The sequence below is a fragment of the Gadus morhua genome, chromosome 9 (assembly GCF_902167405.1).
Source record: "Gadus morhua chromosome 9, gadMor3.0, whole genome shotgun sequence".
In the NCBI taxonomy this organism is placed as follows: Eukaryota; Metazoa; Chordata; class Actinopteri; order Gadiformes; family Gadidae; genus Gadus; species Gadus morhua.
The window spans coordinates 16230803-16253302 of NC_044056.1; the positions used below are offsets into that span (position 1 = coordinate 16230803).

The window sequence follows — 22500 nt, forward strand, 5'->3', positions numbered from 1 at the left end:
GGTTTCCCAGCGTACCGCTGGAGTTTTCCTAGCTGTTTGCTTATGCCTATCCCACCCCCTCAACTTGATTAGTCAAAACTAAAACGAAGCAAAAGAAAGTGAAACATTCAAATGCCTGTTAAACAAGATTTAACCTACTTAAGACAACCCTGGAGAAACAAGCCCTTGATTTGATATAAATGAACTGAACTCGTAATTGCAGGTCAGAAACCCTCATTGCAGAGATCTGACTTGTTGATCGAAGCTGTTACTGAATTGACATCAGTAACAACTGTAAACATGGCAACACTGCCGCCTTCATCGGAATGAAATCATTATAAAAGTATATTAAAGATTTAATAAAATTGCAATTATAATACAATTATCCAATACGTGTTTGTATCGTTCATATTTCACTCTGATAACAGCAATGTGTGGAATTCATAATTTACAGACTTAATTATCTAGCCAGTGTTTTTGTTTCCAAAATAAGCTTAAACTGCTGCATATATTGTTTGTAATCAATATATGCAGCCGCCCCCCCCCCCCACGTTCAGACTGGCCTTGAACACGGCGTTAAACTCATCAGGCTTTAGATATTTCAGGAAAGTGATCAATATTATACAAAAGTTATTGAATTGAGTTCCTTCTTACACTTGTGTATTGAACATTGGAAGCTGTTTGGACAGATCCTTTCCTTTTCATACTTTTCAGGAAACGCAGGAAATCTGTTTCAAGTCGATGCGAACAGTGGAAACATTACAATGACGAAAGCTGCGGATGTCCCCGGCCCAATCGTCCTCAGTGTCATGGTAAAACAACGCCTACAATTCTATTCGAGTCTGTCTGTATTTTTGTGTGTTACAACACAAAGAAGTTTATTTTTTTTGCATGCCAAGTTCTATCTGCGCCCCTTGGTGTCGCCCCTTGGAAATAGCGGTTCAAGACATGAAGTTTGCAATTTGTCCGGCGTTGCCGGGCTAGGCCCTCACTGAGGCCTGTAGTGTGTTCACACATGGTTCAAACTGCTGACTGAGGCCGGTAGTGTGGTCATATGGTTCAAACTGCTCACTGAGGGCGGTAGTGTGTTCATACTGGTTCAAACTGACACTGAGGCCTCTAGTGTGTACATACAAGGTTGAAACTGCTCACTGAGGCCTGTAGTGTGTTCATACATGGTACATACTGTGCACATATGGGGCTATGTAGTTGGGTAAATAGAGCAAATGAGCAACTTCGATTATTTTATAGCCCAGGCTCACTGTAGACATTTAGTACTTAAATGTTGTACCGTCAGCCATTTGAACAACCAACCAACCCTAATGTTTTCTCCATTTCCAGGCTGCACAAATCGTCAATAGCTTCCAATTTGCCACAACAACAGTCACAATCCAGGTTGTCAACAAGAGTCTGCATGAGCCAGTATTTGAGGGGGCTCCATACAGTGGCGTTGTCTCTGGCCTGGGCTCCATGGTTTTTAAATCAACTGACAATACGCCCCTGATAATCAAGGCTACAGATGAAGACTTCCTTGGGGTAAAATAGGGCAGAGCTCAATCTTAACATTTGTTCTTGTTTGATGATGATTTGGAATCATCTTTGGCGTTCAGAACATTATTTATTTGACTAACAACTAGATCCATAGGTTTGACTTACAGTCTATGTCTTCTAATGCAGGGGGAGAATCCTTACATTGTGTATTCAATCATTGGAATCAGCAATTTCTCAATAATAGGGCATAACTTGTTCTTGATGAAGGACTCTCCATTGGGTGGCGTTTCCCTACAGGTAAGATAATCCAGACCATGAATTTATGATTTATCTCAGTCGAATGGACCGACTGTACTGTGTTTGAGATGTTATACTACCTGGCTTGTACATTCCTAGGTCAAAGCAAGGGACACTGCAGTTGGAGATGTAATAACAGCCGAAGTGCAGGTAGAAGTGACCTCAGGTAGGACAATTTAGGATTTATTATGATTCAGCCACCAGTTTCCTAGTGTAATGATGAATGCCTATTCTAATTCTGCATGCTGAAAGGGGTCTTGGAGTCCAAATTATTCTGATTTGATGAAGTTACAAATCATCTAAAATATGCCACAATGCTTTCACCAGACCTATGGAGACCTTAAGCAGGGCAGGTTGCGCTACTCTTAGAAAGGAGCAGATGGAACAAAATTAACCAGGTAGAAGAGGGGATTCTGGACCTCTATGGGCAAAGGGCAGGTGCTCGGGCCCCCTGAAGCCGGATTCATAGGCAACGTTGGTGAACTGCACAAACAGGCGTGGACCGAAGATGAGGTCACAGTACGGCAGAGTTAACAAACTTATCATTGGGTGGATGTGATGTGATTGGAGGATTTCAAATGATGTCACGCGTGGCATTTTTACTTCCTACCCTTGAGTTGTAGTTATCTTTCAAATAGGGACGCATTTTAGGAGAGTTTGTGTGAACTGTTCTGTGTGAGGTTTATGAGCCCTATGCAAAGACGCACAGAATTGCTCAAATGTTGGCCAATTCATGGAAGTGGACTCGCTTTCCGAAGATATCGGATGCCATGTTTGGTAAAAAATGGGATATGTTTGAATTGGCTCACTTGTTCCCTCATTACCTATATGGTGAACACTATGTATATTAAGGGAAGGCAGAGAATTAGGAAAGATTCTGACACTTAAATGTGCCCGAAATCTATCATCGCATTGTGTGTAGTGGTAAAAGACAATTTAAATGTCCCTCGACAGCTATTTTGCATAAAGAACCAGTATGTGCCCTTTCTATTGGATAAATCTGACGACAACAATAACCACTGTGCATCGTTGAATATAGGCTCATAATAAGTGTGCATCAGTTGAACACTTATTTGAAGGTGTATTATGGGTATTAGATGTGCACTATATAGGGACCCATATGGTCTTTACTACCTTCTCTTAGCCACCCCTTCCCCGTTCACCCCTTGTGTGCTTGTGCACTCATTGAAAGTGTCTTTTAACTTTTGAAAAGCGCTATATAAAACAAATTTATCTAAGTAATGTACAATCCTAAATAAACGTAAATAAATTGCTATAGCTGTTTCACACGCAACGTCGCCCCATAACGACAAATAATTTCACAATTAATTATTACTAAACAATGACCAAAACACCAATACTACCAACATGCCTTTGCTTCTCTACTACCTCAATGGAGTCGGTCATTGGAATGTGGCCTCCCGATGTACAAGCCCTACAGGAACTAGATTCATACACTAAAATTTCAGACAACAATACCAAATGACGACAGCCTAAGAAGTGCCCTCTATAGGGCACAAGTGGACCAAATTGAAACAAAGACATGGCAAACCTTTCCTCTGATAGTAGTAGATAGTAGCTTAGTAAGCAGTCTGTCATTCGTCCCATGTTGGCCCAATGTCTCCTGTCGTTTTGGCCAATAATTCAAGCGCATTGTTACAGAAAAACAATAAATTGCATGGCCGTCAATAACGGCACATCACATCGGCTATCAATTAGGATTTAGCGCCCCGCCTTCAGAATGCCTGCCAATACATCAATTGCTATTGGTAACACTGTTTATTTGAGGATAAACTGGTCTCAGGAATACAAGAAATAAATACAGGCATGAAATAAGTAGAGTATTGAGTTACAAACACTTTGCTCTCCTGCAGGGCAGCCAACCACAACGTTGGCTCCAACCACTAGCTCTGAACCTCAAACCGATTCCAGTACGACATCCATTCCTACTTCTAGTCCCCCTGGGTCTACTCTTGACAGTATTACTACTGACGGCAGCATGACAACTCAAGGCAGTGATTCAACTGCCAGCTCAACACCTTCTCAACCAGGTAGCACGTCTGACAGGGAGGAAATTCGCATCGTGCACTAATCAAATTCAAGAGTGATGAAGAGAAAAAGCCAAGCTGCTCTTTGCAGTCAGCCAGCTAATTGAAATTGCTTTCTCCAACTCTGATTGTTCTAATTCCAATCGACAAGGTTTCCTTAGAAGAAAACAAACTACAGTTAATTAACAGCAAACTAATTGTTACTAATCAATTAACGGTTTTCATGTTTACTAATGGTGTTCATGTGAACTAAGGTCTTAATTTATACGTTATATTATGGCCGCTCACCCTAACCTCTATTGATCTGCTCTATAAAGCTAATGACTGCATTAACTTATGTTAGTTAATGGTAAATTAATGTGACCTTATTGTAAAGTGTTACCAAACTGTTGATTATTAGGTGTTTTTGTTGCTCTTTAAGCTGCAGGTGGAGCTGGCAGATACGGTGCATCAGACATGGCGGCTCTCGGAGCCACCCTGGCCGTTTTACTATTCATATCTCTGGGAATCATTGGATACTTGGTTTATCGTGTCCAACACGGAAAAGCAGCCTGGGGGAAACTTTCCGAAGCCAGTGTTTTCCGAAGTTCTGTGAGTTCTTGTGTCCACAGATTCCTGTCCACTATAAAAACCTCACATCCTGAACACATTGTATTGTTAACAGTTTCCAGTCTTTTACTTTTCACTCTTAACTATTTGATGTTGGCCCCTGCAGCTCGGTCGAGGTCCAGGGGTTCCTAACGACGGCGTCCAGTACACCAATGAAGCGTTCAAGAAGGACGAAGACTCGGACAGTACGGGGCAGGCCAGTCCCGCGGAGCTCAGGCGCAAGCTGAGTGCAGAGACGGTGTCCACCATGGCCAGAAACACAGCCGCCACAGAGGAAACCGTTATGAAGTCTGCAGCAACCCTCCTGGCCATGTTGCCTGAAGAAGAGGGGAGCACGTCGGAGATGGACGGAGTGGACGGCGAGAAGGAGGTGAAGCCCATTCTGACCAAGGAGAGGCGCACGGAGGAGGGCTACAAGTCCGTCTGGTTCAAGCAGGACATCGTGCCGGACGCCAAGGAGGACGTGCACATCATCCCAGACAACACGGAGCAGGATGCCGAGGAAGACGACGAGGCATCGACCTCAAGCGGAAACGAAGAGGACTCAACGCCCGGACGGAAAGTGATGTTTGGTGATGTGAACCTGGACAGCGGCTTGGAAGTCAAGGCTTCAGATTCAGGGTCAGATTCAGAAAATAATGAAATTTTGACGTCAGATCTGTGAGAGAAGGTTGATTCAGAAAGAATTTAATGAAGATAATTTAAGATGATTCACGCACTAAAATCATCCAGTGGGGACAATCCCATGACATTGGAATGGGCTATCCCCTGGCACCAGTCAGAAGCACTTTTGTCTTTGTTGAGCGCTGTCTCTGTGATTTTGTTGTAAATGTTATGCAACTCTAGTGCCACAGAATGATATATAACTTTTTTTTTTTTTTTTATGTATCAGTAATCATAATGTCCTTTATAATTACAATTAAATTGTGTCTATTTTATGTAAATATGTAAATATTTAAAATCTGTTGTGAAACACTGCAATATGATAAAATGTAACAAATATATTTATAATCTTTTTTGATTTTCTTTTCCATTTCCAAGTCTTTAGGGGATTCTCCAAGACACTGGCCACTATAGAATGAATAGGGACCCAAAAGGACCAGACCGCTTCAGGAGCCTATGGAAGGCTAAAGCGTCAATGCTTGTATACATGACGGACAAATGCATATTGACTTTGTCTGTTTAATATTTTCCCCTCACTAAATGCAAACTATAAAAAGGACAAGGAGATACACCAAGTAATAAACAATGTTGGTTTGAAAGATGTGGTGCATGATTAGTTAGATAAGAGTTATAAATTATATGACAGAAATGGACTTTGTCTAGCCATCTCCCATGCCAAATACTAATCCTCTCATCGCATGGCGTCACTAAAATGGATTGTATGTGTTACGTGGCAATCGGTAACCAACACTATTTCCCTGTCCATAAATCCATAGATTATACACAGTATGTGCTTAATTAGGAGAAGTTACCAAGCACTGCTGGTGCTATGATCTTACAATGACCATTTACAATAGAGGGTATTTTATTAGACAGTGAAATGAAATAACATCTGATTGATGGGGAAACTGTCATACTCGGCAATACTGCACATTTCCATAGCAACAGTGGAATCATAACAGATATGCTTCCAAGGCAACAGTGGAATCATTACACGTGATCGTGGCCACACCCACAAGGCTAAAGATTGCTGTTTCAACATTCCAATCATTATTGCACTTTGTAATATAAAACACACCGCCACTGATCTCCACTGTGGATATTTGTTTTCTCATGAACTCATGAATGCGTATTATTCTTTATAGGTTGTTTATTGTCTTTGAGTCGGACATGAGTAAATTGAAGGTATAAAAAAGCAATACATTAACATTTTTTATGAAGCCAGAACTAACAAAACGAACAAATAGGCTGTATATAAAAGGACTCTTGTGCCAATGTTTTCACCCAAGTCTTGTGCCAGTCTTACAGCTCTGGTGAATGAAGTGAAGCGTACAGCTACACGGCACAGCGCCCTCATGCCCAGAGGTGTTCCAACCCTTCCGCTTTAGATTTTTAATACAACTAATTATCACAATATAGTCTTTCCTGAAATTGAAGGGGTCTAAATTTCCCTTAAAGGATGAAAGACACACAAAAACATCTCCTTTTATAAGAAAAACTGTACTATCTCTTTCAGGAAGTAGACCAGACAGATGGATACACTTTGGATCAAAAATAAATACGACTGGCTAATAGATTTAGCCATCACACAAGAGAAGCACGAAGAGGTTCCCAACACCAATAGCCTTTTAAACGGCGATCTATACATTTATAGTGCATAAATATTACTTAACACTTCTTGGCCTAGAGCAACCCTGCATTATGTTTATTTATTTATTATCAAAAACAAAGAACTGCTTTAGAGCAATACTCAGGCTGGTTTGTGAAATGCACAAAATCAACTCCACAATTATTATTGGAATCATCCTCACACAACATCCACCACATTTGAGCATGAGGGTCACTACTTTGGTTTCTCTAAATTGTGATCTTTATAGAATTGGCTGAAAATGGGATATCTTGATAAGACACATTTTAAGTGGATCGTATGGCAAGTGCAGTTGAATTAATCCAGCTTGTAATTTGACCTTGGAGTTAACCATTATCTATTTTAATAAAGTTGCCATCTATGTGACATTTTACAACAAAATGTAACATTAATTTGGCTACCAGTCATGTAGCAGATAGATTGCCAGCGTGTGGACTCTGTGGTCAGGGAGCATGGGTAGAATGTGGACCGACCGTGACGAGGATGTGAGGTTTGACCAGGGAGAGGATGGGGTCCTTCGGGGCCCCCGCCAAGCAGTAGGCCTCATCCACAGCCAGGCCCCAGGAGCGCAGCGTCTTCAGAGCCTGAAGACACGTGTTCCTCGTGCCGCCCCCGGTGATCAGGCTGGTGGTCAAAGGGCTGTCTTCCACCCCGAACCTCTGCCTCATCCTGCCCACCAGAGCACTGAACTCCCTGAGGGGCTCCTGGGAGAGAGAGAGCAGAGAGGGGGAACTTCACGGCTGTGCGCTTAAGATTAGGGATGCACCGAATATTCGGCCACCGAAAATGTTCGGCCGAAAATGGCCCAAAACATAATTTTCGGTTTCGGCCGAAGGAGTAAAAAGGCTGAAAAAATACACAGGACATTTTTATTTTTGATTAAAAAAAAAAAGAATTTTGTTTTACTCATTTATTTAAAGTTACATTGTTCTTAAATTCTTGCTATAAGGTCTGCTGGAATTTTAGAAAATGTTCAGCATTAAATAAATATTTCAAAATTTTATCAAATTTGTAATTGATTTTTTTTATTGAAAAGCAAGACAAAAAAGTTTATAAAGGACATTTAATTGTTTGATTTATGCAATGGTGAAAAATTAAAGCAAAATGAATGAAAAACATCAAAAGCCACATTCGGTATTCGGTTTCGGCTTTGGGCCAACTGTTTCAGTATATTCAGTTTCCGTTTCGGCCAAGAATTTTCATTTCGGTGCATCCCTACTTAAGATGATGGCCTCAGCACCTGCCTATGACTACATTAATGGCACAACATTAAAAAGGAGCACATTTAAAAGGGGCATTTTCTGAAAAAGATGTGGGATTGCTATCTGGGCCCATTAGCAGGTTTACATGCTAAAAGACAGATATTTGTGCTCTGCGCGCTTAAGGAATAATACATCACTGGAACATTTTCAAGAATGGGTCATATCACCATTTACACAGAACATAAAAGTACAATATAAGGTCCTTAAATCCTCTATCAAAGAAAATAGAAACACGCATGCCCTGGCCTTGGCGCCTTATAAAGACGGTAAAAACGATCTAGCCTCCCCATCCACAAATATGGTGTACCATGCTCTTGCGCCAGCCGTCATACCTGAGAATCTGGGACGTCCGAGGGGCTGGCTGTGCAGTCATCCGGAAAGCCTTCTGCATTGCCATAGAAACTAACTCGGAGCTGCTCGGTGGAGTGTAGCGCCGTCTGCTGGACAACCTGAGCCCCTGCGATGCCTGCACACAACACCACAGCACGGTTCATGTATTCATCCGTCTATGCATCCATGTACTCACTCAAGAGTTTGTTGACATTTGTTTATTTAGGAGACATGTTACTTATGAGACATGCATAAAATACCTTATTTGTTTAAATCAATAGCTTAATTTAGAACAAATAATTGTAATTTATCAAATAATCCCAGAAATTGTAGTGTATGACTACGTTGGTGAACCAAACCTCCTTGTGAGGCCTTCCAAACGTCACTGGAATCCGTCGAGAGGAAAAGCTTGACATTGTTGGATCGCAGACCTTCTACCAGATCCTGTGCAGCGCAGAAACATAGTCTGCTGATTTCCAGCGCTGATCAGAAGTAATGAACAGATACTGTTAGACAACATTTCCGCTGGAAGAGCAGACACAATTCACCAGCATTGGATTTGGACTGATATTATCCATAACTATAGTAGATAGAGGGCAGGGTTCTTGAATGAGGCTGAAAGAAGTGGGTTTATTTCAATGACACCTTAAATATATTCAAATTGTTATTTTTTCAATTGTTTTTTTTATTCCAGTTGCTGCTGGAAGAGCTCATTGAAATTATTATTTCAGAATCTGTGCTATGGTTCACCGTAATGTTTTAAACTGAGCAGGCTGCATGTTTGATGCTCCTCTGTGTCTTCTGTTGATATCAAAATGATGTCAAACAGTAGTGTCTCGGACGGATTTTTCTCCAGGAGCCTTTCATTTACTCGTTGAATAGCCTGAGAAAATGTTGAAACATACATTTAAAGTAAGTAGTAACAGTAGTTCAGTAAAGTTTCAGAAAAAACATTAAAACGATTAAATAAATCGAACTAATCGTTAAAACAAAGATATTTGCTGTAACACTATACAGTACCATTTTGCCATTAAATATACATTCAACTCTTCCATGGTCCACATTATAAAGTCAAAATAAGGGCCCAGGGAGGTTCACCTGGATGAAAGGGAACGCAGCTCCCATGGCGTAAGGTGATGTGGTCGGGCCGTCTCCTCCTGGGGCTTCTGCCTCGAACACAGCATGAAACGCTACGGCGACCACCACGGAATGAGCAGAGTCTCTCTGCGGAGGAAAGAGGTGTATTACCTCGGTCAGTTTCGGCTGAGCCCCGAGTAAGAACTTTTCTGACCTAGCTGCTACAGACCACTCTTAAGGTTACCTGCTCCACTTCGGTGTTCAGCACCGTCGAAACCATGTTGTTCCTTAATGTTATACTATTGACGGATAGGATTCAAAAGGGGTTGTTTCACTGGGCATGCGGTGGCATCTACGACAGAGAACCCCAGAAACTTTAATTTAAGCCGCAGATATGTCAAACTTCAAACCGGATGTTGCTTTGGTAAGCGACGGTGTGTCAAGCTAGTGGCAGGCTAGAAGCAGAACTACAATAACAACATCCGGTACAGTTCTCAAAAAACACAATGCAAAGTCAGATCGTTAACATGAGTGAGCTATGTTCAGTTGTGTTAAATACAATGTAGAGGAAAACTTTATAACTGATTCGAAGGTAAACATCGGGGTTAGTTGATGGTATGCGTGCTGATAAGATTAGTTAATTTAATTCAAACTGTTTTATGTATCCGCTGACATCTACTGATTATATCGAGCAAATACGTGTGTCGAATTTGCCCACTTTACCTGGATTTCATTCACTGAGATGATTCTCCTCGACACTCATGTTTTTTGTGTGTGTATTTTATGCATTATACAAGCAAAAAATAGTCAAGATTTCAATGGGTTTTTTTATTACAAAATTGATAGGGTGTAGAAAAATGTCACAGGTAACTTGGTCATAGAGTATTCTCAAAAATACAATAAAACAAGTTCAGAATACTGCAGTCTCATGGTATTTTTTAAAAAAATTATGGCTTGTGGCTTTTTTTACCAAGCTTTAACAAATAGTCAAAATAACGTTCTTCGAAAAGTGTAACATTCATCATTATTTTTTCTTGGTTTACTTGAAAACAATGATTTATTTGATTGTTATTCATTAAATATCATGTCAATGAGCTCATATTGGCTAATATTGTTCTACATATTCCTCAACTGCATGGATACAGCCTTTGACATAATTGGAATTTTGTTCTGTGTTGTGCATTTGAATGTGCTGCACTGTAAAAAACACTGTTATCAATGTGAAATACTTTGGTTTTGTTTTTAAATCAACCTATTTAGATATTAAAAACATGCTCTGGAATTGGAATGGTGATTGCTGGTTTCTCTCTGGTGTAAGAGAGCTTATCACATTATCTTGACTTAAACAAAGATTAACTATCTTATTCCATCTCACAGACGTCTAACTGATAAATAATACCCTCCCTGTGCTCATTATTTTTGTTTGCTTTAAGCTTGTTGGTAAGAAAGTTCTGTCACACTGCATGATAAAAACCCATCATTTGAACATAAACACGACCACCCACAAACCTGCAGTTCTTTTATAGCCAACGTTTGGTCTATCGCAATTTTCAAGTTATTTAAAATGTCAACATTTATAGCGATACTTCATGTCATAGGTTGCATCTATGAGGTATGTGTTGGAGCAAGGCAGGTCATATCAAGGCTAACTTACTGCTTTAAACAAGCTAAATGAGCCTGTCATCGGGGCTCCCCTTTTGTGTCATCAGACATGTGTTCTGATCCTGAACAGCTGAACTGGGTGGGCTGAACTCCTGGTTAAAGGTTATCTATACTGCGGACAACAATCGGGATGTGGTTTCAATTTAAATGTTACAATTAAGGAGCAAACAAGCATGTATTGGTTCTATTGTAAATTAGATTTGCTTCATGAACCAACGACAAAAATGGATGAACCTGTGTTTTCCTAAAGTAGTTGTGTAGAAAGGGAAATGTCCATGATTATTTGCTCCACTGTCTGCAATACAGCAAAGCAGTAGTGCTTTCCAGAGGTGATCAAAAGATCAGCAGAGCATGGTGTTTAACATGCAGATGGCAGGTAAAATGCAAGGCCAGAATAGTGATTGTCAATGTGTCATGTGAGAAGCTATTTCTCTCCTCCAGGCTCCTAGAAAAGACAGGTGCTGTAAACAGTGACTTTTTGGCTGATGTCATCCAGAAGTTCTTTGACTGCTTTCTCAAGTTCCACCATTTGGTTGGCCTTCTCCTCCAAAGTTCTTTGGTTGTCCTCGTACGACTTCTCCAGGTCTGCACCCACAGAATTAACAGAGTTATATTATCAGCATTGCATATGGACATACGGGTAAACATCGTTTGTACCTATTTTCAAATAGTCAATGCAATATAGCATCATAATGCATATCAACATAGCTTGCTATCGTACCTTTCAGAAGCTGTAGCTTGTCGCTAGCCTGTAGGAGGAGATCTTTGGCTTCCTGCTGCAGAAGCTCCGCCCTCTTCTTGGCCTCAGCGACACCCTCTCCCTTCTCAGAGATCAGCCCGTCCACCATGGTGTATTTATCCTTCAGCTCACCGTCAAGGGTCTACATATCAATACACACGCACAGACAAAGTGATTTTTTAGTTGTGTGGATTGTGCAAATAATAATCTTAAACACACAGTGTTCATACATATACCCACAACTATGAAGTCAAGTGGTGGTGTGAATTCAACTCTAACCAAAAAACCTACATTAGATACCTTTGCTTTACCGCCTTGCGGTGACCACACAAAATCCAAGACACAGAATATACACTCAACTGACCTTTTTGACTTTCTCTGCGACCTGGTTTATGCTGTGGGCATCTTTCTGGGTCTGCTCCACACTCAGGCTGGTGTTCTGGACCTGGTCGCGGAGGAGTGTGACATCTCGCTCTAACACCTGTAGCCTTTGGGTGGCGTTGTTGAGCCTGAACTCAGAATCAGTTGTCTCCGTCTCCACCTGCACACAAACGACAAGAGATGTCACTCTGCTGCCTCACCTAAGGCCCCGTTCACACGAAGCCGAAACGGGCGAAACCGTTACGGTTTCGATCTATCCGGTTTCGAAGTATCTCCGTACAGACGAAGCCAAGCGAAACCGGGTAGATCTGTAGAAACGCTGTAATACACATTCCAGGCCCATAAGGGGCGCCTCTTCTGGTACAGAAATCCAGAAGAAATGAAATAAGAAGAAGAGGCGAGCATGCACATAAAGGCTGCCCTTATGCGCATACTCGCATGTGATTTCTGAGACTCCGCGGGCTTAAGAGCCATTGGCTAGGAGGTCGAGGGGTGGGGCGATGACGTCATGGTTTGCGGTTTCAGTCGGTTTCAGGCGTACACACGAATCCAAAACGAAACCGGGTAGATTTGAAACCACCTCCGAGGGTGGTTTCAGAAGTTTGCGGTTTCGGTCAGCGGATTCGCCGGCTTCGTGTGTACGGAAGGCCGAACCGTACAAGACCTTTGCGGTTTCGCCATGAAATCGGCTTCGTGTGAACGGGCCCTTATACTCACTCAGGATCCCGCTGTACTCACTCAGTGTGAAGAGTCAGAGAGGATCACACTCTACTCACTCGGTGTGAAGAGACACAATACTCTCGAAGATCTTTTCTCTTTTATGTCAACTTCATATTATTTATCCTTGAGCATGATCGGGCATCATGCAAAAGGATGCTTAAAGGTATAAAAAATATATATAAATATATCTATATCTATTTATAGATATAAATGGCCTAGATTGCTATTATAGATATATATAACTAATATACAGTATATAAATGATATATATTAATAAAAAGGATAACTATGACTGAGGCCATTAGTACAAACCAGAATTTCACCCAGTAATAAAAGTCAGTCAGCCGTCCTACCGAGGAGAGCAGCTTGTTGGTGTCCTTGATGTCGGAGTTGGCCTGTCGGATGGCCTGGCTGGCCGTGGCCTGGACCCGCTCAGCCTCCTCCAGGGCCTCCTTCACCAGCACTGCTGAGTCCCGCACGTCAGACGCCTCCTTACTGCCACGCACACACACACGCACAACAAACGATTATGGCCAACATTGTGGCCGGTTCGCAATATACATAGATGTATTTTGAAACCATGCCGAGATTTTTTGGAACCCTTCCAATCAGGTTTTAAATCACGTCACAGCACTGAGACAGCCTTGCTGAAAGTAATGAATGACCTGCTCCTCAGTCTAGACTAGCCATTTTGATCTTATTAGACCTCAGTGCCGCCTTTGACACCGTCGACCACAACGTCCTCTTGTCGTGCTCGAATAATTTCTGCTTTGACAAGCAAATTGCTGCCGCAGTCAAGATCAGTTTTTACCAGCTGAGTCATTGCTAAGATGAACTGCCGCCTTCAATTAGAGACGCTCCTTCTGTCACCATTTTTAAATCTAAGCTCAAAACACACCTCTTCTCCCTAGCCTGTCCTCCCCTTTTGTGATATGTTATTTTTTATGTTTTCGTGTACTGTCTATGTATGTGGTATGTATTCTTTTATTTGCCTTTTTTGCACCATGTACGGCACTTTGGCCAGTGAAAACTGTTTTTAAATGTGCCTTATATGTTTGACTTCCCCCCTGTGGACCAAAGTCACTTAATTTCATTCATAAAGTGTATTTATTTGTCACACCTACTATGACTAGGAGGAATGCATTCAAATAGAGTCTAGAGTGGTGACGGCACATACCTGGCTCGGCGGGCTTCCTCCAGAAGGTTCTCTGCCTTCTGGATGTCTTCGGCGCTCTGGTTGAGAATGCTCTCCACGTGACCCAAGTCTCCCACACGCTCCCGGATCTCCTCGGTCAGGTTCTGCAGCTGGGCAGGGGTGGTGGGCATCTGCATGGCCAGCACCTTGTTGGCCACCTTCTCGATGCTCTCCAGGTCGGCTGCGTCCTCTAGGAGGCGCCAAAGGACAAAGGGGTTATTTTTAACACAGACAGTGCACTGCACTATTAGGCGCACCCGAATCTGCTAGTAACCTAATTTACATCTGTTGTCCCTGGGCAGAACAAAAACAGCCACCCCTTTTTTGGATACCTACCGGTAAGTTTATTCATTACAAAGAAGAGCTATAACAGGTCTCCTTTATAATGAGTTTTTTCATTATAAAGGAAAGCTATTAGAGGTTGTGTGAGAGGTACCTGTGAGGTTATTCATTATAAAGGAGAGCTATAACAGGTTGTGGGAGGGGCCTATAACAGGTGGTGGGAGGGACCTACCGGTGAGGTTATTCATTATAAAGGAGAGCTTTAACAGGTTGGGGGAGGGGCCTACCGGTGAGGTTAATCATTATAAAGGAAAGCTATAACAGGTTGTGGGTGGGGCCTATCGGTGAGGTTAATCATTATAAAGGAGAGCTGTAACAGGTTGTGGGTGGGGCCTATCGGTGAGGTTAATCATTATAAAGGAGAGCTGTAACAGGTTTTGGGTGGGGCCTATCGGTGAGGTTAATCATTATGAAGGAGAGCTATAACAGGTTGTGGGAGGGGCCTATAACAGGTTGTGGGATGGGCCTACCGGTGAGGAAGTCTCTGATCTGCTTGATGAGGGTGCGTAGCTCCTCGTTGCTGCGGTCCACGCGCTGCTTGGTCTGGTTGGTCTTCTGCAGGACGTCCTGAGCGCTCAGTTTGGCCTCGTCTGCTTTCAGCTTGGCCTCAGACACCTGGACATGAGCAGGCGGAACCAAACAACAAGACCCCTCTTTTTAGAAGTCTGCCCACAGCATATATACTGCATCACGGTTCTGCCTTTTCAGCTGTTCTTCTACTAAAACCAAATCTAAATATGATCAGGGCATTTTCTCCAGAAATGGCCCTACATTGTTTAAGCAACAGGTAAAAAAAGTCTGTATCCTAACTTCAGGATAGTAAGTACCAGTTGTCTTCAAAGCATGCTTTGTCTAGTATAGTGTATAGTGTGTGGCAGACGCCAGGGAGCAGTGAGGGGAGTGGTAGGCCTGGCAACCAGCTGGCTCCACCCCCAGGCCATATATGGAATTCCTCCAGTTAACGAGGCAGTTCTGAAGGCCACTAAGCTGGAGTGTTTGCAGTTGAAAGGGAGAGCAGGCTACCACAAGCCGGAGCTAGGGCTAGCAAGATACAGAGAGGACTGGATCATTAAGGAGGTGGATGACCCTTTTCCCACCCTGGTTGTGCTTACTAGGTGAATAAACCATCCTAAGTTGAACCTGCTTTGTGTGTTGTGTATGTATTGTCTATTCAACTGGTGGCGTGGGAACCCACACCCACAGGCCCGCTACAAGTGCATAAGCCATTTGCATCCATAAGCAAAATAAATTCAACATTTGGGCTCCCCTCACCATCTTGGAGAGCTTCTCCACCTCCTCCATGGCGCTGGTTATCTCCTTGTCAAAGTCCTGGGCCTTCTGCCAGGAGTTGTGGGCCAGGGACACCAGGCCGTCACAGCCCTCCCCTCCACACCTCCGCTTGCCCTGGCCGTCCACACAGTTCAGACCCCCACAGGGGGAGTCCGAACAGGCCTCCTGTCCTGCTGGGCTGCCACAGGTCTGAGGGCGGGGGGGAGGAAGGCAAGAATTTAATACCAGGACCGCACAACCATACTGTAACATCAAAAGGAAATTAAGGTCAAAGTGTTTTCCAGGTTTTCAGAGACAGATGTCGACCATCGCTCTATTAGCCGGCATGAATGCAAAACGGCAGTCTGATGGTTTTTGATGTATTTCACTTTATTTTCTAAACACAAACCGACGATTGGTTGACCCCCTACTCTGTGTCATACCTTCTCGCTGAGCTCTGATAGGTCGAGGGTCTCCAGCTCTCCGGCCAGGTCGTCCAGTCTCTTGGCGTGCTCCTCCTGGCGCCGGAGGAACTCGTCCTTGGTCTGGTTCATCTGGCTCTCGGTGGCTCGCCGCAGGGTGGCAGAGCTCTCCGTGGGGCTGCCGGCGTCAACGGTGGAGGCGTTCGCTCGGGCCTCCGCCGCCAGAGACTGCTTGTAGTATTTAGTGACGCTGTCCGTCGCCCCTGTTGAGAGGACACAAGCAGAAGAACTGTGACGAGCGTGGCTGAAACACTGCACTTTAACATTTCTGTATCTGCATTATGAATAAGGAGTCTGGGTCAGCTCTGGTTATATATGTATAGACAGGTGCATCTCATTAAATTAGAATATTTTGGAAAACTTAATTAATATCAATTATTCAATTAAAAAAGTGAAACTCAAATATTATACTGATTCATTACACCCGCAGGGAAATATTTCACCATTGGTGGAATGAATCTATATAATACATGAGTTTCACTTTTTAAATAGAATTATTGAAATTAATCATAATTTCCACGATATTCTAAATCATTTAGATGTACCTGTATATATAGATTATGGGATAGTTCCCAGTGGTACGTACCTCTGATATCAGAGTTCTTGATGAACTCCACCTGGTCCAGCAGGTCTTGGACGGTGCGCTGCAGCTTCTGGGCGTCGTCCCGCAGGGCGTCCAGTTTGCTGTTGGTGCTGTTGTCCTCCGCCTTCACCAGCGCCAGAGACTCCTCCGTCTGGTTCAACTTCTCGCCCAGCTCGGCCATCAGATCGCTGAGAGACACAACAACATGTCATCCTCACAGGTTGGGTTATTTACCATGCCTTTATTTCACTGTAAATAAACCTTCTTACAAAAAAGATATCCTCTTTCTTGAAGGTTTTAGAGTTAGGGCCACCCTTAACCATCAAATTAAATAAACACCGGTACACTCTCAAAGGGCTTAACAGGCCATAGATTTATGACACACCCCTGACCCTATCTGACCCAAAGAGGGAAAGAAAGAACTCCCTTAAAGCTCCCTTTGCCATGCGTCCTCACGTGGCTTGTTGGAGCAGGCCCTGGATCTCCGACAGCGGCTGGGTGGCGGGGTTCTGGGCCAGCAGGGTGCTGACGTCGGCGGCGCTCCTCTCCAGGTTGTCCATGGTCTGCTTGTAGGGACCCGTGATGCCGCTGGCCTTGATGCCGTTCACCTTAGTGACCAACCGGTGGGTCTGGTTGGCCAGCTGTCCCACCACCACGTCCCAGTCGGCGAAGCACTGGTGGCAGCGCTGGCAGTCGGGGAAGGTTCCCGAGTAGCCCCGGGCGCACACATCGCAGCGCGGGCCGGACACCCCCTCCACGCACACGCAGCGGCCGCTGGCTTTGTTGCACTGCTGCTCGGCGGTCCCCCGGGGCTCGCAGTCGCAGGCTGGGGGGGGGGGGACGGGAGGGAGGTTAGAGTGAGCGGACGCCATCGACTTAATGTGAAGCAACCCGGAAGGGAGTCGTTACTGTGGTCGGTTGTGGTCGGTCAGTCGGAGTTCTCTTTGCGACAAGCCGGTAGTTTTAACTAGGCCTAGTTGTTTTCAGAAAAAAGGAACCGCCCAATTTCACATTTCTTTGTCACTTGTAAAGGTGAGAGCAAAGTTCCCTTGTTCGTAATATACTCGGTTATATCACTTTATTTTAACAACTTAGGCTTAGAATTCCAGTAAATTCCCCTTAAATTGTATGTTTTAGCGTCCTCAGCCCACGCTAGAGCAGAAATGAACCTGTAGGAAGTCACATTATTGAACTGCTGTTAAAATGGGGATTAAAATCAGCAAATCTAAAGATGTTCTATCAATAAGGATTTTAAACCAACTCTGTATGCTGATATGAACTAAAGTGATTAATAGCTTGAGATGGAAGAAACGCCAAAATGTGCCTCCGCAACTTCCCAACCCCAGTCCCGCAGCTGCTATCAGTCAACCCAGACACATGACGACTTAAAGGCCAAGCTTCAAGTACATCCTGTGTGTGGATAGAATGGCCACGCAATCGACATGGATTAAAATGTTAGGGTTCCCTTGTACGAGGAAAGAATGCTTTGAAATAAAGATAGGAGAGGAAGGATCCCCATGGTCCTTCTAAGTATTATAAATATTTATAATATTATTATTAATGGAAAGTGAATTGGGCAAAAACTCTACAATCAACTACTCCAAATGTGAACACCTGAGAGTTGTCACATGAAATTATCTTATGTAGACGGGAAGAACAAAGGTCTCCAAAATGTTTTGACTAGCTATGACAGGGGGAGCTACTATAACTAGTGGTCAAACCTGTTTCATAAAAAAATCCAAAGCTTTTCTTTCTGGGCCTTATTTTGCATGCTGAATCTCGTGTGTGAGAGGTAGATGGCGGATAGGATGCAGACAAGAGGAAAACGGGGAGGAAGGACATATCAGTGGAAGGGATCAGGGAGGGAGAGAGGGAGGTATTGGAGAAAGAGGAGGATGTTTGTCTACTTGAAAGGAAGTATGCACAATGTGTGATGAGCAAAGGGCTCCAAGGGTGTAGGCAAACAGACCACCAGCAAACTGATGTCTTTAAAAACCAACCATCACACAAGGCCAACAAACACACACACACATTCAGCCCTAGAAGCCAGGTCATATTATAATATGGAATCATTCACACCTGTACACACAGTCTACTCAACACACACACACACACACACACACACACACACACACACACACACACACACACACACACACACACACACACACACGCGCGCAAACGCGCATGCAAACGCGCATGCAAACTTGCACCACATGGATACACAGGGATTTAAGTAAAAGTGTTTTTGACATGACTTGAACCACCTATCACTAACACCCCCCACCCCCCCTCATGTGTCCATTTCCAGAGGCAACAGAAGCAAAGAGCATGGGTCAAATAAAGAAATTTTGTAACACTCCATAAAACATCTGAGTGCTTCACCATGAAGCCCCATGTTGAGAACAGGCAGTACAGGATACACTTGTTCCCTTCGGCACGGTGAGACTTGTCCTCCCTTCTCTCAACAACGCATCTTTTGTTCACTCAGCGGCCGATAAGGATGAGCATTCCTAACTGTCTGCAACACACAGCGTCCACCTGGCTCTGAGCTAGAGGGTGGAGGTGTGTGGAGGGGCTGGCTGCTGGGAGGCACGTTTGTGGAGGGGGGGCACTTCAGGAGATTAGGAAACGTCAGCACCTGGTTGCAGCTGGAAGGCCCTGGCCAAGACACATCAGGCGTCTGTGCCCTAACCCTAACCCTAGCCTGGACCCGGGCTTAGAACGAGTGGCAGGCAGGGGGGCCCCCACAGGGCAAGTCTCAGGAACTCGGTCAGTCGTGCAATTTTTCTTAGTCCTGGGAGCTTGAAATGTGGACTACACTCTCTATGCACCCTAACCAAGGTACAGCCTTGGTTCCCTGTAGTAGCTACAGGTGTCTGTGTGTATGTGTGTCTGTGTCCGTCTCTGTGTGTATATATGTATGTGTATGTGTATGTGTATGCATGTGTGTGTGTGTGTGTGTGTGTGTGTGTGTGTGTGTGTGTGTGTGTGTGTGTGTGTGTGTGTGTGTGTGTGTGTGTGTGTGTGTGTGTGTGTGTGTGTGTGTGTGTGTGTGAAATACTATATAAAATAAATATTTGAATATAATGAATAATACATATAAATATTTGTTTCCTGGTGCTGACATGAAGTATAGACCAGCATTGCAATGGGGTGATCAGTGGAGCTGAGATTAAGTGATTGCCTCACTCGCTGACCAAACATGCGCAGAGACATCTCAAGAGCCCCACCATGTATGGACAGCTAGTGGAGAGTGTTTGATTTGAGGTCGGAACCCAACATGGCGGCCGAGTCAACATGAGGCGGAGGAAACCTGACACCGGCACAGCACATAGACTTTGGGGAGGATAGAGGGGGTCTTCCTGCCTTGCAACACCTCTCCAAGCAAACACTGAGGACTACTGTCAACATCCCCTTCACCCCGAGAAAACACAGACCACTGCCAGAGCCAGAATAACCTGGGCTTTGGGGAGCAAGGATTCTTCTCTGATATGTTCTGAATGGGAAAACAGACCCTTTGGCCTGTAATGGAACCATTAGTCACACTGGATACAGGTTGGTTTCGTCTCTGCTGTATGGCGCCCCACACATAAAGGCAACTAGTAAACGCTCAGTTGGTGACTCTGACCCATTCCGCTTTCTAAATGAACAGTGTGCTTCAGTGGCTTATCACGAGCTTCAAAGTGTCTTGTGAGAGAAGCCGGCAGGCAAGCGCCTCAGTCAGCCCAAAGATAGAACAGAGTTCTCTTTCTGTTGTCAGGAAACTCACGTCGCAGCGATACGGGACAGCAACCTCTCAGGACAAAGGTGCATTGTGGGAGACTGTGGGATATTGGAAGGCTCAGACAGATCCCCCGCCTGGTCGCCATGGTAACACGACGCAGGCAGCGGGGCTTGGAGGCTAACATCTGGAGCTCACACTGCAGAGATCAGCGGGGCGTATGGGGAGGAACGGTCCGGAACAGCTGAGGCACCCTTCTGCCTGTTCCCACCACAATTCTCAGGGAAGTCATGAGTGGCTGGGCTTCATGGGTTACTGCGCACGTGGAGTTAGGGTAACAGGAAGGCGTTACACTTCGAATGAGTAGACGCACGTTGCCATGCTGCGGGGCGAGTAATGGCGTGTATAAGAGGATCTACGGCCAGCAGTGGGGATTAAGATCCTTTTTCTTCACTCCGTCAGGGAGTCCCAGACCAGCGGGGAACTAACAAAACACACAAACACACGCACATACACACACAAACCCTCACCGTGGCACTTGACCTCTGGGTCGCCCCAGTACAGCTCTCTGCACTCCCTGCAGGTGCGTCCTCCAAAGCCGGCGTTACAGGAACACTGGCCGCTTATCTGGACACAGCAAACACACAGACCACTCTCATCACAACCCCTCCTATAGCACCTTCAGTCTATAGGTCACGCTCACAATGGTTCCATCCCAACCATTTTCAGATTGAATCTGAATACACTGATGATGAATTAAAACAGGCTGTCATGAAAACAGTACGAAGAAAACGGTATTACGTATTTCTTCGTGGAAGGAGGGGTCGAATCCAAAGGAATAGCTTTAAAGAGACTTTATTTGTATAAAGTATTTTCGGTATGGTAAACTGATGCTCTGAAGTAAAGAGAGATTGAAGATGTGTTCTAAGCACGTGCGAGAGTGTTCTCCTAGCTGATCCTAGCCACAAACCCACGTATGGTAATCGCTGCCGGGAGAGTTCTAAGGTTTTCATGGCCAGGTGGACTTCTTTATGGACTCAGCGAGGACCGGAAGACTTGGAGAGGAACCGGTGTGACGTAATCCTCGGTTTTCCTCGCCTGGTCTGTGATGCTGCCCTCTGTGGCTAAAGTATCTATTGCAGCCTTCAGTAATGTCCTGCTTTCCCTTGTGGCTATGTGTAGTATTTACGGCTTATATATTTGGTCCTACCCCCTATTGGTTAAGTGAGGGAAATACAGCTTGTGTTTCTAAAATACGTAAAAACGGTAAGAGAACCACCAGATGGTCGTTTGTTGACGCTGGAGCACCCACCTCGTTACAGGAGCTTCCATAGGAGTGGGCCGGGTCGCAGTCACAGATCTCGCAGCCCCGCCCGCTGGCCAGGTTCCAGGTGTCGGGGAGGCAGCGGTCGCAGTGCTGCCCCCCCACCATGGGCAGGCACTGGCACTGGCCGCTGGTCCCGTCGCAGTGGCAGTCCCCGTCGGCTGGGCAGCTGACCGCCGTGCTGCCCAGCTTGTTGCACACACACTCTGGGAAGGAGAGAGCAGGGGGTTAGAGTGTCTCACACACACACACACACACACACACACACACACACACACACACACACACACACACACACACACACACACACACTCTCTGGATCCAAGTAATAATTGCTGTAATCTGTAATCATGTCATCTACTCTGTAATCTGTAATCGTGTGATCAGTGCTGAACCGGATGATGTCTTGACGTACTCCTGCAGCTCTGCGTCAGGGCGTCGCCGTAGTAACCCAGCCTGCAGCTGTGGCAGCCGGGCCCGTCGGTGTGGTACAGACACTTGAGGCAGCGGCCCGTGGCGGCGTCGCACGCGCCCGGGTCCAGCATGTCGATGTTGTTGTTGCACTGGCACTGCTGGCACTGGCCGCCCGCCTCCTGGGTGTTGCCATAGAAACCAGGGGAGCATTCGTCACACCGGGCGCCTGGCGACGGGAAGATGGAGAACAAGGCGAGGGAA

At 44.8% G+C, this 22500-nt stretch overlaps 3 protein-coding genes across 6 annotated transcripts in view; 1 reads left to right on the top strand and 2 right to left on the bottom strand.

The window, feature by feature from the left end:
- The window catches only part of LOC115550495 (cadherin-related family member 5), a 10763-nt gene extending 5077 nt beyond the window's left edge, over window positions 1-5686 (top strand). The window contains exons 9-16 of one of the 3 annotated variants that reach the window (XM_030365587.1): window positions 694-791; window positions 1321-1515; window positions 1657-1767; window positions 1867-1933; window positions 3642-3818; window positions 4237-4406; window positions 4531-5045; window positions 5466-5686. In XM_030365587.1, the coding sequence (XP_030221447.1) occupies window positions 694-791; window positions 1321-1515; window positions 1657-1767; window positions 1867-1933; window positions 3642-3818; window positions 4237-4406; window positions 4531-5045; window positions 5466-5472 (1340 nt within the window). In that variant the 3' untranslated portion in view covers window positions 5473-5686. Of the gene's footprint in view, window positions 1-693; window positions 792-1320; window positions 1516-1656; window positions 1768-1866; window positions 1934-3641; window positions 3819-4236; window positions 4407-4530 lie in introns of all 3 variants that reach the window. The other 2 variants (XM_030365585.1, XM_030365588.1) reach the window with 2 other exon arrangements.
- A 533-nt stretch (window positions 5687-6219) lies between these two features.
- Window positions 6220-9871, bottom strand: LOC115550496 (cytosolic 5'-nucleotidase 1A). The gene is made up of 6 exons (XM_030365589.1): window positions 9649-9871; window positions 9426-9551; window positions 9078-9210; window positions 8687-8809; window positions 8330-8463; window positions 6220-7439 (listed from the first exon to the last, which is right to left on the bottom strand). The coding sequence occupies exons 1-6, from the start codon at window positions 9682-9684 to the stop codon at window positions 7179-7181; spliced, it is 813 nt and encodes a 270-aa protein (XP_030221449.1). The 5' UTR covers window positions 9685-9871; the 3' UTR covers window positions 6220-7178.
- A 340-nt stretch (window positions 9872-10211) lies between these two features.
- The window catches only part of lamb1a (laminin, beta 1a), a 29073-nt gene continuing 16784 nt past the window's right edge, over window positions 10212-22500 (bottom strand). For both annotated transcript variants that reach the window (XM_030365584.1, XM_030365583.1), the window contains 13 exons: window positions 22241-22465; window positions 21814-22031; window positions 21032-21128; window positions 17234-17603; window positions 16781-16965; window positions 16156-16397; window positions 15716-15922; window positions 14914-15058; window positions 14084-14291; window positions 13260-13401; window positions 12170-12346; window positions 11788-11947; window positions 10212-11651 (listed from right to left, as the gene is read on the bottom strand). In XM_030365584.1, coding sequence (XP_030221444.1) covers window positions 11512-11651; window positions 11788-11947; window positions 12170-12346; window positions 13260-13401; window positions 14084-14291; window positions 14914-15058; window positions 15716-15922; window positions 16156-16397; window positions 16781-16965; window positions 17234-17603; window positions 21032-21128; window positions 21814-22031; window positions 22241-22465 — 2516 coding nt within the window. In that variant the 3' untranslated portion in view covers window positions 10212-11511. The remainder of the gene's footprint in view (window positions 11652-11787; window positions 11948-12169; window positions 12347-13259; window positions 13402-14083; window positions 14292-14913; window positions 15059-15715; window positions 15923-16155; window positions 16398-16780; window positions 16966-17233; window positions 17604-21031; window positions 21129-21813; window positions 22032-22240; window positions 22466-22500) is intronic.

What these genes read in the sequence shown, in the direction of transcription:
- LOC115550496 (XM_030365589.1), bottom strand. Translation starts at nt 9,684, where the DNA reads ATGGTTTCGACGGTGCTGAACACCGAAGTGGAGCAG. An exon ending in GCTCAGTTTAAAACATTACG is followed by an intron (nt 8,810 to 9,077) that starts GTGAACCATAGC and finishes ACTTCTGATCAG; the next exon opens with CGCTGGAAATCAGCAGACTA. An exon ending in CGGACGTCCCAGATTCTCAG is followed by an intron (nt 7,440 to 8,329) that starts GTATGACGGCTG and finishes TCTCTCTCCCAG; the next exon opens with GAGCCCCTCAGGGAGTTCAG.